This window comes from Rhizophagus irregularis, chromosome 28, assembly GCF_026210795.1.
Source record: "Rhizophagus irregularis chromosome 28, complete sequence".
Taxonomy (NCBI): Eukaryota; Fungi; Glomeromycota; class Glomeromycetes; order Glomerales; family Glomeraceae; genus Rhizophagus; species Rhizophagus irregularis.
In genome coordinates this window covers 1,329,398-1,348,109 of record NC_089456.1, presented here as the reverse complement: position 1 = coordinate 1,348,109, position 18,712 = coordinate 1,329,398, and the positions used below count along the sequence as shown (strand labels likewise).

The 18,712-nt window shown below is 29.0% G+C and overlaps 6 protein-coding genes across 6 annotated transcripts; 2 read left to right on the top strand and 4 right to left on the bottom strand.

Moving 5' to 3' along the window:
• Positions 1-3,653: 3,653 nt before the first annotated feature.
• On the bottom strand, positions 3,654-7,034 carry OCT59_018943 (uncharacterized protein; the record flags this gene model as incomplete). The annotated part of the gene is made up of 7 exons (XM_025318480.2): positions 3,654-4,187; positions 4,260-4,502; positions 4,572-5,045; positions 5,126-5,200; positions 5,271-5,798; positions 5,876-6,548; positions 6,631-7,034. 7 exons carry the CDS (start codon positions 7,032-7,034, stop codon positions 3,654-3,656), a joined length of 2,931 nt encoding a protein of 976 aa, XP_025175989.1.
• A 1,902-nt stretch (positions 7,035-8,936) lies between these two features.
• OCT59_018942 (uncharacterized protein) lies at positions 8,937-10,545 on the bottom strand (the record flags this gene model as incomplete). The annotated part of the gene is made up of 6 exons (XM_066135704.1): positions 8,937-9,264; positions 9,320-9,458; positions 9,516-9,660; positions 9,738-10,012; positions 10,198-10,343; positions 10,526-10,545. 6 exons carry the CDS (start codon positions 10,543-10,545, stop codon positions 8,937-8,939), a joined length of 1,053 nt encoding a protein of 350 aa, XP_066004969.1.
• A 1,893-nt stretch (positions 10,546-12,438) lies between these two features.
• Positions 12,439-12,855, bottom strand: OCT59_018941 (uncharacterized protein; the record flags this gene model as incomplete). Its single annotated transcript, XM_066135703.1, has 2 exons — positions 12,439-12,663; positions 12,796-12,855. 2 exons carry the CDS (start codon positions 12,853-12,855, stop codon positions 12,439-12,441), a joined length of 285 nt encoding a protein of 94 aa, XP_066004968.1.
• Positions 12,856-13,631: 776 nt separating this feature from the next.
• OCT59_018940 (uncharacterized protein) lies at positions 13,632-16,002 on the top strand. Its single transcript, XM_066135702.1, has one exon. It carries the CDS (start codon positions 15,280-15,282, stop codon positions 15,535-15,537), a length of 258 nt encoding a protein of 85 aa, XP_066004967.1. The 5' UTR covers positions 13,632-15,279; the 3' UTR covers positions 15,538-16,002.
• A 451-nt stretch (positions 16,003-16,453) lies between these two features.
• Positions 16,454-17,653, bottom strand: OCT59_018939 (uncharacterized protein; the record flags this gene model as incomplete). Its single annotated transcript, XM_066135701.1, has 6 exons — positions 16,454-16,492; positions 16,566-16,749; positions 16,834-16,959; positions 17,220-17,246; positions 17,329-17,452; positions 17,623-17,653. The coding sequence occupies 6 exons, from the start codon at positions 17,651-17,653 to the stop codon at positions 16,454-16,456; spliced, it is 531 nt and encodes a 176-aa protein (XP_066004966.1).
• Positions 17,654-17,777: 124 nt separating this feature from the next.
• Positions 17,778-18,062, top strand: OCT59_018938 (uncharacterized protein; the record flags this gene model as incomplete). Its single annotated transcript, XM_066135700.1, has 1 exon — positions 17,778-18,062. The coding sequence occupies one exon, from the start codon at positions 17,778-17,780 to the stop codon at positions 18,060-18,062; it is 285 nt and encodes a 94-aa protein (XP_066004965.1).
• Positions 18,063-18,712: the final 650 nt, after the last annotated feature.

Here is an 18,712-nt window from a genome sequence, read left to right as displayed (position 1 = left end):
TTTAAGAAAAAATATTATTACTAAATATTTATTCGGGTGTTTTGTTGTATAAAGTGCTCTATGATGTCGATCATAATAAGTTTTGTTCAATTCTTGTTCAAAAACCAGAAAATAAAAGTGGCTTGACAAATAACCAATCAAAATGTTATACGATATTTAACTATTGGTGTTAGCTACTGCAAACATTATCATTGTTATCTCTTTTTTGGACGATCCTTAAATAACAAATTGTCGATCGCAATTTAACATGTGGTATTACAGTGGGCCGATAAATTTATAAAATATGCCATTATTCTAGAGATATATATATAATTTGATACAAAATTTTAATATACTTTAAAACATAATAACCAAAGTTACTAAAAAATTAGAATATTCAAACAAACAATTATTTTTTTAATCTAATGATTCTAATAATAAATTCAAGTGAGTTTGTAAATTTGTTAGCATAATCCCAAAAAATCTTGTGAAATGTTGAATTCAGCTTATGGTTTTGTTTTGTTGCCTAAATATGGTATATATATGCTTACGCATATGCACAGTCTTATGCTTTATGATTTATAGATTTATATGATTTATGTTAAAAAAAATGCTTTATAATTTATGCTCATCACAGACAGCAGATAAAATTGGTATACATAGTAAAAATCTATTTTTTTAGAAAATTTTTTTTTTTATTAAATATCCATTGTCAATCCATAAAAATACTGTATTAGCTTTTTTTATAAATGATTTTTTAGTATAATATTTTTTTTTGCAAGAATATTTATTGTCATTAGGAAAAATTAAAATAATAAATCATTGATATCACTTTTTAATAACTATCATTAATCAAGTTCTGTAAATAATATTTTACATACTTCTATTGTAATAGATGTATCATCATAAAAAAATTTTTCATTTATAGATAGATATTAATTATAGATATTTAAGTATTAACAAACAAAAAAGAAAAAAATTGGTTTGCGATTTTTTTCTTTTAAAAAAATTTATATATTCATCATTTTTAATGATTTTTTTTTTAAAAGAAAAAAGAAATAAAAGTATAAGCTGGTTTTGTTCAAAAATCATTAATAAAAAAATCATAAATACAAATAATTATGCCGGTAAAACTTATTTTTATTTCTTTCGTCCAGATATCTTTGGGGATAGACAGCAAATGATTGATAGCCTTTAAAAATGAATTGCGCATTTAAAATTCATCCGTTAAAAAATGTGAGGATGCATGTAAATGTTGATATAGTTCGTAAGAAATAATAAGTATTATATAATGAATATTGAATAATTCTCGAGTAATTTATATTTCCTTATAATGAAGATCTGATTGGCCAATTACTGAAAGCGGCACTCTACAAAAAAATTGGTTTCATTATAATCAGTATTAGAAAAATTTTCTCTATTCAAAATACTCTTGTTATATATATTTTTATATAATTAAACTACTTTTTTTTATTTTTATTTCAAAGAAATACTATTATTTATTAATTTATTAACTATTAACGAATCCATCTTTGGATTATCCTAATTATTACTTAGTAAGCTACTTAAAATCTCTTTTACGAAGTCATCCCCTATAAAATTTTCAGAGGTATCTTTTTAAAAAAAAATTATGAACTTTTTTATTATTTTTTATTATAAATAACAAAATAATTGTTGCTCATATTAATCTGGCGATTTTTATTATGCCAGGTCTATATATTTTATAGCACAAAGTCACTTTTATGAAATCTTAAATATCAGATATTGAAACATTCTTTGCATATATTTATTTTCCAATTAAAATTACATTATCTCGTTATTATATACAAGATATTCACGTAGCCACCATGTAATAATACAAAATTTTGTATTTCGACTAGATGATGCGCGGCTAGAAAAAATTGGTAAATCTGATTGGTGTGGATTGTAGCTTCAGATATATACAAAAACACAAGTACATACATTTACATACAGTATTTATCTCCGAGTTCCATAATTAAATAACTTTACCACGGAGAATTCAAACGACGATGCCAAATAAGAATGCCAAACATCATTTAACATCTATCGGAAGATGAACAATTTTACGAGGCAACGGATAGTCTAGCGGGTTCTATATAAAGATAAGATCGAAGATTTTTTAGTGATAGAATTATTAAAGGTAAAGATCTAGATGGTCAAAAAGATATAGATAAGGATAATTTGAACACAAATAAGAAACGTATTGCGCAAACTCAGGGTGCCAGGGAAGATAGCGAGTAAACATAATAGAGTATTTTTAACGCTATAATAACTGTATTGCAAATTAGTTAGGTTTTTTAGTATAGATTCAAATTTTGTATTATATAGATACTTTATTGATATGATACTTTCGCGTCTATGTTATAATCATAATGGTTGATCTAGTGAGTGGATTCTGGCAGGTCGAGTTATCGCCAGAAGATAGAGAAAAATCCACATTTATCATCAGGTTTGGCACTTACGAATTTACTGTAATGCAGTCGGTTTATGCAACGCTCCGGCCACGTTTCAACGACTTTATATTATATAAATTTTTATAATACTAATAAAGGGCAAAAAAAAAAATAACTTTACATTGATTATAATAATTTTCATTAATTATAAAGTAAATAACAGTATTATACATGTAACTAAATTACTGTAGTGTTAATAACACACTTCATCTCATAATTGATTAGTGTAGAATTGTTAAAAAGTTATTCAAAGAATAGCCAAGAAATACTAGTATGGAAATTTTGAATAGAAAAATTTATTTGTTTATTTAAAACAGATAAATATTAAAGGACCTCCCCTTAGCCCTTAATCAGTGTTGAAAGGTAATTATATGAAATTATTTAAAATATTGCCATACTTTGAGAAATGTCAAAAAAGAATTAGACTATATTATTGATTTGTAAGAATGATGAAAAATCCTTGCAGAATTATTTTATAGTTCCAACTTTTAAATCTATAGAAGATGTAGTTACAGGTAGGTTATTTTAATAGATAAAAAAGCAAAGAAATTTATTTAGCTTTTTTCTTAATATGCTCCTAATAACTAAATTGCATATTTATGATTTAAAGATTATTAGATAAAATATACGTGATAAAATGCTTCCTATCTCCAAGAATTGAAAAACACAAACCTAACCATGTTCCAAACTAAAATAGGTTAATTATCGAATGTTAAGTTTGGGATATAACATTCCAGATAATGAATTCGATAATCGATTCGTTACTGTATAATTTTATAATAGCGATTATATTAGAGAATAAATTCATGAAAAAAGTTGTTTTTCGGATGATGGATCGAAAAAACTTGTTATTTATGATTTTCGAATAGGTACCAATTTTTAAACGAGCAAATTCTCGAAACAATTTTTTAACAATTTCATAAAAGAAAATACAAATGTTATTTGTTGATTAAAGTGATCTTTTGAAGGGCGGACTTGGAAACATTATTTGATCTTATTAGTCACGATGATAAAATTTGAACTCAATTAATATACAAATCAAAATTTAATTATCATTATAACGTTTAGAGATTACAGAATATAATAATAGTAAAGACAGTAGTAAGAATAGTGTGAAATTAAACAAATTTTTAATAATTAATAAGATAATAATTATTAATTAAATTAAGTTAATAAATAAAAATAAATATATAATGATGCTCATTTAATCTCATCATTTTCTTCCTCATAAAGACGTTCAATTTCAACATTAAGTGCCCAAACCCATTCTTCACGTTCAATTCTATTCTTAGCCCTAAAAATCCAAAAATCTCCCGGGATATCATATTTAATTATTTTTTCCATACTAATTTTCATCCCATCATTATTAAAATAATATTTTCTTCTACCTTTCCAAATAACGAAACTAGTTTCTTTATAATCATCATAAGATATCATACCATCACCGTAAAGTTTCGCCAACGGACCTTGACTATATGATTTAGCTATACTTTGTTCCTGTGGTAAGTTTGATTTATAATATTCATGTTCTGTTATACTACTACCTGAATAAACGTAACAATCTCTTAAATTAATACAACCTTTACGCTTGTAATAACTTCTGCTTAATACGCATCCTGTCAATGTGGAACGCATGTGTTGATTAAAATAAACAAAGTGTCCACGTGTTAGAACGTGATGATAAATTTGAAACGGTTGCCGCTTATGTCTTTTATGATATAACAATCCGGATTTCTAAATAGATAAAATTTTAATTAATACAATTTATTTTTTAAAAAAAAAGAACACAAATCATTTAACGCTTACAGTTATTCCACGACAACCATCTAATATACACCAATTCCATATAAATGGATCAGCGTAAGATTTAAAATTTTCCCAATTATGATTATGTAGTTCATCATTATTCTTGTTTTCTAGATAAATTGATTGATTTATTTTAATATTATCAACTTTTATTCTCACATCTTGTTTTAATCTATCTTTCCAATAGTTAGCGAGATCATTTAAATGATTAACCCATTCTTTTCGTGTTTGCTTTGAATATGCCTAAGGTTATTAAAAAAACAATTAATAACAAAAATTTTGCATTATTATCACAATTATAATCATTACTACCTTCAAAGAAACAATTCCACCATTTTTCAGAAATAGTTTAAAGAGGCATCCTTCTCCCTCCACTTCTTCGTTTAAATTTTCTTCCAAGTCTTCTTCGGTTTTTCCATCATTTTTTAAACATTTGATTTCAGCAATTTCAGTTAAATCAATAAATCCATTGGCATGTAAAATTTGTTTAACTTTTCTTTTCATATCAGACTTCATAAAAGTATCATTATCACCAACAATTTTATCTTGGATATAAGGAGAAACTGCATAAATTAACGGATGTTGTTGAGTATTATCACAAAACTGAATTCCATCTCCATCAGTTGTAACAGTGGATACGTTTGGGGGTGGAGGTGGACTTGCTTTTAGTGGATTTAGGAAGAATAAATAATTATTCTGTGAAGTAAAGTATAACTTTTTTGATTTTTTATTTTGACTTTTATTGTTCGTTATTTTAATTAGATATCCTTCGATCGGTGGTGGTTCCTTAATTTATTAATTTTTTTAAAATTAAAAAAAAAAAATATCACAAAAAAGAAAGAATAAAAACAAAGTTATTTTCTTACAGTTAATTTTGTTCCATCACGTAACTTAATGGTTGTAGGATAATGTTCAATTGGCCTTAGTTGTAACTGATGAGTCTATAAAATAATAATCAAATCATTATTATATGAATGTAAAAATGTTAAGCCAATAATACATATTTCGTACCTGTTCAATAAATTGAGGACAATTTAATATATCGTTCCAAACGTCTCCATTCTCCTTTAAATCAATCCATTCTAATTTCCCATATCTCTTCCAACATAACCTCAAATGATTAGATTTTACCCATTTACTTAATACATCATCCCATTCAGTAATTTCACTTAATTCATTTAAAACAACATTCATTACTTTCTCTGCGCTAATATTCAACAATGTAGATCCTTCATTATCTTCATGATTACATCCACTCCCTTCCTCATTATTATTATCGCAAAGAGGAATTCGTAATTTCACATCTAAATCTGGTATAATGACATCAAGTGTACAAGGTATTGGTTTATTTACAGATTCGGGAAATAATTTGTATATTGCTTGATACCATTGAATGCTTAATGAAATTGTTTTTGGATTTAGAATAAAATTTTTTATATAATCTTTAGTTGGCTGTGATATTGATATGGTATAATCTGATGATGAAAACAGCGATAATTTTGTTGTGGAAGTGAACCTAATACTTTCAATTATTTTATTCTAAAAAACAATGTATTTGTATTTAATTAATATATTTTCTCTTGAAAAGGTGGATCTTACGAAATTAATTTCTTTACCTTGCTTCCACATAATTCAATTCCACCCGGTTTTAATTTCACCATTAATTCTTTCCAATTGGATGATTCAGTAAAGTGATTACTTAAATAATCAACTAAATGTTCTTTAGATTCTTCTTCAAAATTAATTCTTACCAACATTGGACCTTGTTTTATAACTGTACTTGATGGTTTTGTTGTAGCAGTCGATTCAGAAAATCTGACATATTTTGGCTTATCACCATTATTTATTTCTGAATTCTCATCAGTTGACGGAATAGTTTCATGATTTATATTATCACTTTCCTGATCAATTTGTTCATCAAAAACGTTACGAGATTCTGTAGTCGGATTCGTGGTTACAATATCAGTTGGAGTATAAAATTCTTCAGACGTGGTTACATTATTATCAGTTGGCGTATAAAATCTCTCAGAAGCTTTTGAATTTACGTCATTATTCACATCTGAAAATGGAACACGTGACGTCCCAGGTTCATTTCCTTCGAGTTTAAGTGGTGATGGAAAATAAGTTTGAACGTGTTTTGTATTTGGTGGTGAAATTGGGTTTGTATTCAAATTTTCAGTCGGAGTATAATATATCTCAGAAGTTTTATTTTCACCGCTAGGACCAGATTCTAAATCCTGTGGTTCGGAAACTAAAAATTTCGAATCAGTTACTATTTCAACGGAGCTTCTAAAAAACGTATGCATATTTTATGTTAAATATTTCTTCAAAAAAAAAAAAATTATGATATGAATTTTGTAAAATTAATTACCTTCGACTTTTCGAAATGATTTCATAATAATCTAAAGAAGACAAATTTGTGGGTCCAATAGAATCTCTTGAAGCAATAAAAGTTACTCGCTTTTCACGTTTACTAATAATTACATTCGATGAAGGTAAGCAATTCCTATCACTTTGAGCAGGTTTTTTTTTAACAATTTTAAGAGGTTCAGCGTAAATACTTTTTGGAAAAAAGAATGACTTTTTTTTATACGACCAATTTATTGGTTTTGGACCTATAAATATTCTTCGAGTTGTGGAATGTAAATGTAATTTATTTGATATTTCTGCGTTAATAAATAATTCGGATGAAAGTGAGTTTTTATGTGGTGAACGTAAAGTTTGTGAAGAAGAGCTTGATAGGTTGAGTGTGGTTGAAGAAGTAGAAGATTCCATTTTATTTTATTTATTTTTTGTGATATTCCGAATTCTTTAAAAAATTTAATAATAACACAAAAATATCAAATAAAATACAAAGGATTAGAAATTTAAATATTTTCGAACATTTAGCGCGCAACTTTCATGATTAAAGAGTGATGTAAATGAACGTAATGAACGCATACCTTTTTATTAATTATCCCCTTTTTGTGATTTTCGGTTGATCAAGATATGTCATCCGTGTCACGCATGTGTTGTACGAACTTCTTAATTTTTTTAGTTAAAATGGAACAACGATCACAGGGGCAAATCTTCTATAAATATGATATACTATTACGTATTTCATATATGGAAACTAAATGTTACATTTATATGTTAAAAAGAAAAATATTTATATTTATTTATTCAAATTTTGATAAATTTATGCACGAAATGCTGCTGTACAGTATAAATTTTTCATAAATACTAAAAAGTCAATCTACAACGTTTCAACGTTTCATCAATCATATCATATAGCATTACGCGAAATGCTCATAAATTTACTAAAAATTATGATCAATTTTGGCCGGAAAAATTAAAACGTAATCTTGTACTACTTATATTCCAAATTTCTAAAATTATAGGTTTTAACCAAAAATGTTTATTGAAAATTATCATTAATTAACTTACTTTGGCCAGTAAAATTAAAAATATGATCTTGTACTACAAATTAGGTTTTTAACTAAAAATTTTTATTAAAAATTATCATTAATTCTGGTAAAAAAAATTTACTGAAAATTATAATTAATTTTGGCCAGTAAAATTAAAAATGTAATTTTGTACTACTTACATTCCAAATTAGGTTTTTAACTAAAAAAGTTAATTAAAAATTATCATTAATTCTGGTAAAAAAAATTTACTGAAAATTATAATCAATTTTGGCCAGTAAAATTAAAAATGTGATTTTGTACTACTTACATTTCAAATTGAAAAAGTTGATTAGAAATTATCATTAATTCTGGTAGAAAATTTACCCAGAAATTATGATTAATTTTGGCCAGTAAATTAAAAATGTGATCTTGTACTACTTATTGTATTGAGAAACTAAAAATTTTGCGAAATTTAATATGGATTCTTTTTGTATAACCAATTTTATGTTACTTCTTGTGATCATAAATATGTGTAATCCTGAGTTGTCCCCCCGGTGTCTATAGCATGGAATACAATAGTTGATAAATAGCTTAATAGAAAACAAATAAATAATAACTACAGTGGCGGTCAAAAGTATTGCATCACTTTTGACTTAAATTTACAACATAACTTACAAATGACAATATAATAAATTTATATTTGTTTAAAGCTTGAATCTCCAAGAATATTTTAGAATTATTTATTTGCCCAATTCATAGTAAAATCTTGTATAAATTGCTAAATTTGTAAAAACATGGATTTTCAACTTATACAAACAAGAAAAGTAGATCGAATACAAAAGTCAATTCCTTTGGTAAAGAAATCAATGGATACCTTTGTAGAGAAATACATATGTGAGGATTGGATTCCAATAAAGAAGAAGTTTGATCTATTCTCAATAATATCTTTTGCTTTGTCTGAAAGTTGATTTAAATTGTCCTTTATTTTGAATTCTGAAGTAATTTTATCTGTTCGACAAAATAAACGACATAGAGCTTGTATTCCAAAAATTGTAACAATCGAATGGCTAGTGGTGGAGAAATCGGCTGTTAAAAAATTAAAACGCTACAACAAGTGATTCAATTGTTACAATTTTTGGAGTACGTGCTCTATATCGCTTAAGGAATCGAATTCTGGCGTTTATTTAATCATATTCTCAATAAAAAGTCAAAAATCTATGTTTTTACAATAACTTTGCTTTAAAATGAATATAAATTTATTATATTAGCATTTGTAATTTATGTCGTAAATTTAAGTCAAAAGTGATGCAATATTTTTGACCGCTACTACAACAATTCTTATGGTATGGTTGGTACCTTTGGGAAATGTAATTCCGTGTTCCCAGCTGCTCGGAATGTTAATAGTAGGGACTTTCGGGACGTATAACACTCCGACTAAATCGCACTTATAATTTGCTACTTCATCACCTTTACTGTTCAACGCTTTGATAACGAATCTAAGTGATGCCAGTCTAATCAATAGCTGTCGATAACCATGAGATATGTTCTTGGTCATTAATTTTATCTCACCTATCTCGATTGAAACATTTTTCATATCAAGATAACTTGTTAAATGGAGCCTAAAAAATTATTTTAACAGACAAGAGTCAGTATATTATAATAATTTCAAATTACACTCTCAAATGTGTGAATATAAATACATGATTGTTCTCTATAGCTATTTTTGGATCCAAGATATATGAGGTTATCAGCATAACACCCAAGAATTTTGTATTTGCGAGATATAGATGGTTTTCTGACATACTGGCAGAATCTAATTGACAAAATTAAGGTTTGATTTACTATCAAACTTTAGTCTAAATAAACTTACTCTTTTCATGAGCTTCCCAGGCATTGAGATCTTTTTCCGCTCTGTCAGCGAGGGTATTGAGAATTTTAATAAAATTTTTATCTTGGGGTAATGAACGAATAACAGCTATTGATTCTTCAAGTTTATTTTTCATATCTTTATTCTGCTCAAGAAGTGCAAAAAATTATGGTAAATAAGAACCATGTGCAAAAACCCATCTCATAATAATTTATATTCACTTACATTTATATATTTTGAAAGTTTTTCAGCACGATATGCTTGAATATATATTGGAGAGTCGTACCTTGGTTTTTCATTCAAGAATTTTTTTCGTAGCAAGGAAAGCCATATAAAACCATTTAAACCAAAAATTTCAAAATTGGAAGCGTAATGGGAATCGCTGAATTTTGCTACTTCTAAACGTGCAGATACTTCATAAATGTTTCCCAATTCAGATCTAATGCATCTCAATTCAGATCTTATTAGATCAAAATTACTCTCTAATGTACTCTTCAAATCTGCATATATTATTTAATTTAACAAGTAGTTTAATAAAGGAAAGGGTTTGACAATAACGATAAGAAGCAGAAAAGAAAAGCACAAGAATAAGTAAGTATTCGGTATTATTGGCGAACATGACGGAGAGACGAGAATCTAAGCCACATTATTCTTATACCTATATATAATGTCTGTGAGAACATACCGGGAGTGATTAGTGATTTAACAAATGCAAGCTTCTCTTCATTTGTTGTGCAGCCAAGAAGGAGAGTCTGCACATCATTTTGACGTTTTTTATTTCCAATAAAATATTTTCTTAAATCATTTTTTTCCTTTTCAGTGAAACCAAGACTGTCAAATAGTGTGCTGAGAGTTTAAATCGCACTAGTGAAACATTTTTTCAGTTCGGATAAGTAAGAAAAGATGATAAGTAAGAAAAGTTAAGAAAAAAATGATAAGAAAAGATTTGCGAAAACTGAAAAAAAAAACCGAGATTTATAGAGAGATCAATCTGCGTTGATCAATTACGCAACTAACTATCACACCAAATCATCGTATAAATATTGCAATTATTTAAATTCAGTAATAAACTTAATTGTTCTACTTGTTTTATTGTTTCGTTACATGTAATTCTTCTATTATTACAAAGAGGTTATATATATATATTAAAATAATCATGATCTTGATAATCATTTTGAGATAATTGTGACATTTTTATACTAAATGATGGATTTTTACACTCTTTATCGTTATCTTGTGCCCCTTAAAATGTCAGATCAATCTGTGCGACGATCGTTGATCAATTACGCAATAACGCAACTAACCAATTAAATTTAGTAATAAATTAAATTGTTCTATTGTTTTATTGTTTCGTTACATGTAACAGGTAATTTTCTATTACTACAAGGGGTTTTTTATATATATATAGGTAAAATGATCATGATCTATACTAAATGGTGGATTTTACCTGAGTCCCTTTAAAATGATAGAAATTAGTATTTAGTATTTGTAATTATTCATCTTATTATAAATATAAGAAGAATATGATGGAACTGATCCATTGTTTATTGTATTACGCCATTATACCGCGTTACTACAGTCCACTCGCTTTACGAATTTCTTAGCGAACCTTCAGTATTGTACCAATTTTATCATATAAAAAAATTCTTGTTATACCGAAGATTACTAGAAAATGCTGTATACCGTTTAAAGAAGTAAGCCTATAACCAGTGTATATAATATATATATATAATAACTCTTATTATAACGAATTTTTGTTCATAACAAATTTTTATTTAATATAACGAAGATATTTTGTGTGACTTGCGTTATCCATAATACAAGTATTATACAATTCACGAAATTTTCCCGAGTTATACCAGATTTTCATATCATGTCGAATTTATAACATTATATAGTTTTTAACTAAAAATGTTGAGTACTTGAGCTCACCGGTGGTGATTTTCACCGGATTATAACTTCGGCCAGAATTGATATACTTAAATAATTTAACAAAATAATGTGCAAAATGTAATCAAGTGTAGTAGTTTTTTTTCTTAGTTGTCCTTCTTTGAAAAAATGAAATTCAAGCCCTTCGCTAATTTTTTGTATTGCAGTTCCAGAAAACTCTCCTCCTGGCAAAACTTTTTCTTGAATTGATAAAAGAATATCTTCAGCGTTTACAAATGACGTTACTTTCCAATATGGCTTATATTTTGAAGTAGATAAATAGATGCAATTGATGGAGTGGTGGGATAACTGGGATTTGCTTGCAAAAATATAGTTACAACAGCTGATCTATGTCCTTTAAGTATCCTCGATCTTGCAGATAACTTATCCATTTGGAAAATGTATCAAATTTGCGATCACCTTTAGCACAATACACATAGGCTTTCTTTACTTTTGCATCATACATAATTACTCCTTCGTAATATTTGTCCAATGCTGGGGAAAAATATACTGATTTTCCCTTGAGGTCAGAGCTAACATGTACAAGTTCTTGTAATGATTCTACCCTTTTTTGTCACTTTGGTGGTGGTAAATCAGCATTATTCTCCAGGTAAGACGAAAACCAGTGGTGTAGGATCAACCACTTGTGTGGTGTATGACGAAAAAATGACCCGTGTATAAAATACACCACAGCTTATCTTTGTTAATATTATATATATATATTAGCGTTTAAAGTATGTGGTGTATAATATTTTATACACAACTGCTTTTTTAAGCTTTTTTTTAAAAAACCTTCGCTCCTTCAGTTATTTATTTAAAAAAAACAATTTCATGGCGTTTATAACATTTCAAAATGTTGCTAATATCATTTATTTTGATAAGTAAATAAAAATAATAGTATTATGTTTGAACGAAACTAATTAAACTAACTAAAATTTTTGTCAGTAAAAATATATAATAATATTTATAACTAATGGAGTCGCGAAATATTTATTTATTACTCCATGATACGAATATCAGCTTCCCGTTCTCTTAAAGCAATTTTGCGTTCTTTAAGAGCAAGAACTCGCTCTTGATATTCGAGTTCATTAAGTTTGGAGAATGATTTATTTTCCTTATCTATTTTATCATCATTATCATCATGATCTTCAGTATAAGAATTAATCACAATAGCTTTCTTGGACCGTTTCTTACTACTACTCGACTGTGCATTTTGTTTACGCTTGATAGGAACTGATTTCAAAGATTTTTTGACTTGCACATTTGCTAAAGATGTAAATAATTTTATGTAAATAAGTTGGTTATTTAAATTAAAAGTAATAGATTATTGCAACTCCATTTTCACTTGTTGGACCTCCATAGTTAAATCTTCTTCATATATAATATCCACTTCATTAATATCTATAGATGACATTTTTAAGTTATAATAAAAGTTTATATAAAAAAGTATGAAAGAGCTTGATTTTATTACAATACTATTGAGATGTTTAAAGGTTTTAACGTGAAATGCGTAACGCGTAAAGAAAAAAAGAAAAAGATTTTTTTTATTATTTTGTGATGTCATGATTATCACATTATTATTTCATACCATACAAAGTTACTAGCAAATAGCAATACACATCGGTCCTTACAAATCATACACATGAAATTTTATGTAATACACCACACGTGAGGTTGACCCTACACCACTGGTTTCCGTATTACTCTTATTCTCCTGTGCATGTTTTTTTTTTAGACTTCTAATAAAAAAAGCTATTAAATTTTATCAAAACCATGTCTTTTTTCTTTTGCAATCCACCATATTTTAAGTATGTGACGAAATTTCCTATAGTTTTGGGATATTAAAATAGCCGATCCGTTTTTTTAAACGATATTTCAAAAAAAAAACTATATATTCATATAATTTCGCGTTTGATTATTACGCCATTTTAATTTTTCTTTACGAGTAATATTGATTATCGGTTATTCTATCACGTTAAAGTATGGGTATCGTTACATTTTAATATTAGATCATATAAAATTCTATATGCTGACAGTTGTGAAGCGAGTCACGTGCTTTGATGCAATACCTGTGCGACATAAAAACATTTTTTTATCCCGTAACGTCCGAGACACCTTATACTGCAGCTTTCACCTCTACCTCTGTTACTGGAAATGAGACTGTCTCGCTGGTGGACAAAATTAAAAAATATGACACGTCCAAACTTATCGAGCTTTGAAGGGTCGGGAGGACTTAGGACTTAACGAACCGGCTATCAAAATCTTAGAAAATGAAGAGGTTACTTTGACTTGATCCAGGAAGAGCTTGAACGTCATGGAATGAAATTGGGACCAGCTAAGAGACTTGTAAAGTTCGCTAAGGAGTGTAGAGATAAAATTTTGAGGTCATTCTCGTCGTACAATACTAAGAAGAGTTGAGTGAGGTACAGAATAGATAGCAATGATATAAAAAAAATTCCACCCTTTGAACCAGAGCCTATGGAAATTGATTATGAAAACGAGGAGCTGAAGCAATGTATAACAGAGATAAATATGGGAATTATAGGTTCGGCAACAGGCAGCTGCGAGTATATTTCCCCAATATTATACGTGGCCATCTACATCGCCAAAAGAATCACTAAGAAAAGAATTACCATGGACCCCCAGTTCGAAGTTGTAGGCGAAGAAGCATCAGGCCGAGTCATTACGTAATCATAAAAGTAATAGACGTCGTCAATGAAGAATTGGTAGCCATAACCGAGGGAAAACAAAAGGATTTGGTGGCGGGATTCATGCAGAACATAATGCAACTCGAAAGCTCGCACAGGGAATGATATCATATTTTCAGAACCATCATCTAATTCCGAATGATGATATGATACATAATATCAAGCATAAGCTTTAGACTCCATTCTACTACGAACCTCAGGTAAAATAACACTAGATCCTCAAATAATTTTCTATAATATCGTTTAATCGGAATTAAAGTTCCATCACAGATTTTGTTACATCGCGAGGTTTCTTTTTATCAGCTTTCGTAATAGTAATCATGATATACCCACTTGTTACTTCAATTTCGGTCATAATTCCAAATTGATTCATTAATCCTCTTATGCTTGCATCATACCCTCGCTTTAACTTTCGTGCATCATATAAAAATTTTTCATACCCCATACAAACACGAGAAAAAGGAAAGCATCCGTGGCATTCGAAGATGAGTTTGACTACCTCTATGGGATTGTGGCCACGGGTAGAGCTTTTCAGTCCCTTGTGTGATTTTTTTATCTATCGTTAAGAGAGCTCAGCTAATACGGAAGTCGAAAACCCGATTACTGTTGATGATATCAATATGGAGGATATCATAATCAAATCACCTCTACTTAAAGCACTGATATTTGCGAAGTACAACCAAGGCGCAACAGATCCTAAAAACACTTGCATTAAATATATTGGGACACCTTCCAGAAGATATCCTTCATGAAGAGCCAGATTTTTCGTCGATTAAATCAAACGAAACTATCACAGGTTATGGGCCATGTGGAGAACGTGATCTTCCCTTTTTAACAGAAGATCCACCTAGATCGCTCATCCTGAACGTTTGTGGTGATATTGCCCATCGGACTTGTGCGAAAGAAACTGATAAGAGATATTACTCATGTGGCGTGGACGATGATAGTTGCCTCCTCAAGATTTTAATGATGATGGTGACTTGATGGAAGAAACGTGCGCCAAAGTGCTTTGAAATAGTCTCTACGAAACCTTTATTGAGGGTTGGTGCAACGGTGCGAACGTCACTTGTATTCCTAGTTTCCTACCATGCAAACATAGGGCTCATTTCGATTGCATCGATAAAAAACATATGTTGTGCCCCAAATGCCCGTCAATTGATGATCTTGAAAAAGAAGGATATTACATTTCACCTACCTCTAATGAAGCGTCCAAGAAAAGAAAGAGGCAAGGTGGTTCGCGTAAATCTACCACTCAAACCATAATTCGTGAGCTGTCTATCCGCCCACCGAGTGGAATATCAATTGATGCACCTTCCGAAGATTCTGACATGAGAGAAGTTTCGAATCAATTCCATAAATTTTATTATGACATTGATAATGCGGAATAAGTGGGGATCAAGCTAATAGAGATTTAGTTCATTTTTATTTTCGATTTGGGAAGGCTCTATCAGAGCGATAGAGCGACTCTTTATACTTTTGCAAAGCCATTCACCACAAACAGCGCATACGAAGTTGAATAAAGAAAACTTCCGAAAAATGTAAACAAGAGTATGGTGCGCAAGAGAACAGATGCAGCCAGAAAATTTCATGCCATCTTAACGCGATAGAGGAAAATAAGATTCTTCGTATCAAGTCTTTTTACTGCATATAGTTTTTTAGAAGTGAGGTCATAATCATAAAAAATTTTGAGGAATAGTCACGTGATACAGTTCCGGCTCTGAACACGTGTATTCGTATTCTGAAATTTTTTAGTATAATAAAAAATTCGTTTGCCCACACGTTTTTAACATATTTATGCATGAATGTGGGTGGTGTAATGTGCATCGAAATAATAAAAATATGAATAATCATATAAAAAACATAATATTTTATTGATTTTTTGCTATTCTGCAATAGATATACAATTATTTTCTTTTTGCTAATGGATTAACGCAAACCCATTTTTACTTATATTATTAATTAATTATGCGTCATTTCATTGTGAAGAAAGTTCCGACCAAATTTAATTTTATATCATTTTCCAAAATCTTTCGGCTAAACGCGAATTTATATGTAATCTACTATCGTCTTTATCTAATGTTCCCAATTCTCTCTTTCATAATCGATTTCTTTTGTGCTTATGAATCGAACGGAACCAATTAGATAATTGGGTAACCGAAGGGTTGAAGCTACCCATCATCATTCGTTGTAACTCGGGTATTAATTTCTCAAGAACCGAAACTGCCCCTTGCATCTGGTAGAGCGATTCCGACAAATTTGATAATAAGAATGCCATCAAGTCTTGTTAAACTGAATCGATTTTTTCTATGCTTTTTTACGGTCTGGATCCCTATTGTAAAATACCTGCAGAAATTCAAGTATGTTAAACCCAAACCGTTATGTGTTTTTTTTTTCAAGCAAAAAATAAAATAACAACCTCGATCCATAAGATCAGGAGATATGCAAAAATTCTTAATGGGCTTGGACCGTTTTTCAAATGATGGCCATTGAACCAAACACCAACATCAAGTCTTCCGATTCCCATAAATATTACGTTTGATTCTAGAAACCAATGTGGATTGTGCGCTTCAATTAAGTTGCTAGTTTGCGACGAATTCGCTCTTTATTCCCCCGTAATATTAATGTAAAAAATTAGTAGGAATAATAAATATTATATGCAACGTATTAAATTAGAATGAACTTACTTTCGATCATAGTTGATAATTTCAGCATCATAATATAAATATATCATCTTGTGAACTTTAAGGTTCTTAAGTTCACCATCTGGAAAGTAGACCTCGACAACCTCTCCGCCTCTTCTAAGTACTAAACTATTATATAAAAATAAACGTTCGTTATTGCTATTGTATTATATAAAATATTAAATGTTTCTCTTTTTTCATACTATAACTAGAAACAAATTTTTGCGAATTATTTTTTTAGGTTGGTATGCTTTAGCAGAAAAAAGTTATTAAAGTTATTCCAACTTATTTCAATTCAAACTTCAAATATAATTCGTGCAAGAATCTGATATGGTCGTTAGTTATTATTTCACTTTCCATTGTTCTTACAGTAGACATCACATAAATACCTTATGAGCTTCTGGAGTTTGCCTGGTCTGTTGGGTTTTCACATAAAATATCAATATATCTAATATATCTAAAAAAAAAATCAGAGAAAACAAACGTGAAAAATAATACCTTTCACGGACATTTCGGAACCAATAACTTTCACATGTAAAGAATGGAGTTTGAGCTGTTACAGGAATGGTGAGAAAATAGGGTGAAAGAAAAGAAAGAAGAGAGGCAGTGAGAAAGAAAACGTCTGTTTTATTAAGAAATATCGAGTGATATGATAGATCATTGCGAAGTTAATTAATTTGATCAATTTAGTATCGAATTTATCGAATAATAACGGTGGCTTAGCTAGTACTGAAATACTGAATGTAGATTTCTATATACTGATTTTATGATGAAATTATTTGATTGGCTAACCATCTCGTGATTCATGCAGTGTGATACGCATTGATATGCGTATCAATTTGAATCCTAAAATATCATGATAATGAATCACTGAAATAGCTATAAATTGTTTAATTAACTATAAATTGCTAAAATCATTATAAATTCATTGATAAACACTTGCAAAGATGGTAAAGCTATATAAGCTTTATGCACCCGATCGTGATGAATACCATGAAAAAGTGTCAAGAGCATATTCCTTATTAGGAATCCAACATGATGATGAAACACCAAAGATGTGGTGCTCTCGTATTCGTGGTCCGTTTAGGAAAATGTTTGAAGAGTATCCAGATATCTTTTCTAAGAATGAATGTATTCTAATGCATGCGAAATTGCGAAGTATTACGATTTATGACCATAGCGGAATAATTACCAAATATATTAATATATTGCGCTGTAGTATTCATCCCTGAAAATACAGTAGAAAATCACTTGAAAAGAGAATTACTAGAGATACCATTTCAAATAAATGTGCAAAAAGAGAAGTCTATTGCTTTAAGGGAATTTCACATCTGGCAATATAAACAATATATATTACGAGAACTCGAGAAGGCATCGATCGGTAAAAATAAAAATGTAATCTTGTACTACTTACATTCTAAATTAGGTTTTAACTAAAAATGTTTAATAGAATTTATCAATAATTCTGGTGATCTTGTACTGCTTACACTCCAAATTAGGTTTTTAACTAAAAATGTTTATTAGAAATTATCATTAATTCTGGTAAAAAATAAAATTTACTAAAAAATTATGAATAATTCTGGGCGGAAAAATTAAAATTGTGATCTTATACTACTTACACTCCAAATTCTAAAAATGTTTATTAGAAATTATAATTAATTCTGGTAAAAAAAAATTTACTAAAAATTATGAGTGATCTTGAAACGGATGATATGATTTGGAAGGTTACGGTACGTTTCACCGAAGGAATATTTCGTCAAATGGCGTTTTTTTGAATAAACATTTCGCCGAATCCTTCTCCCCGAATCGTTCATTTCGTCTCGAAGGACATTTCGCGGAAAATGATAGTGATTAACTCCTTAATCAATACAAAGAAATTGAT

Coding starts and splice junctions, on each gene's coding strand:
- OCT59_018940 (XM_066135702.1), top strand. CDS start 15,280: ATGTTGTGCCCCAAATGCCCGTCAATTGATGATCTTGAAAAAGAAGGA.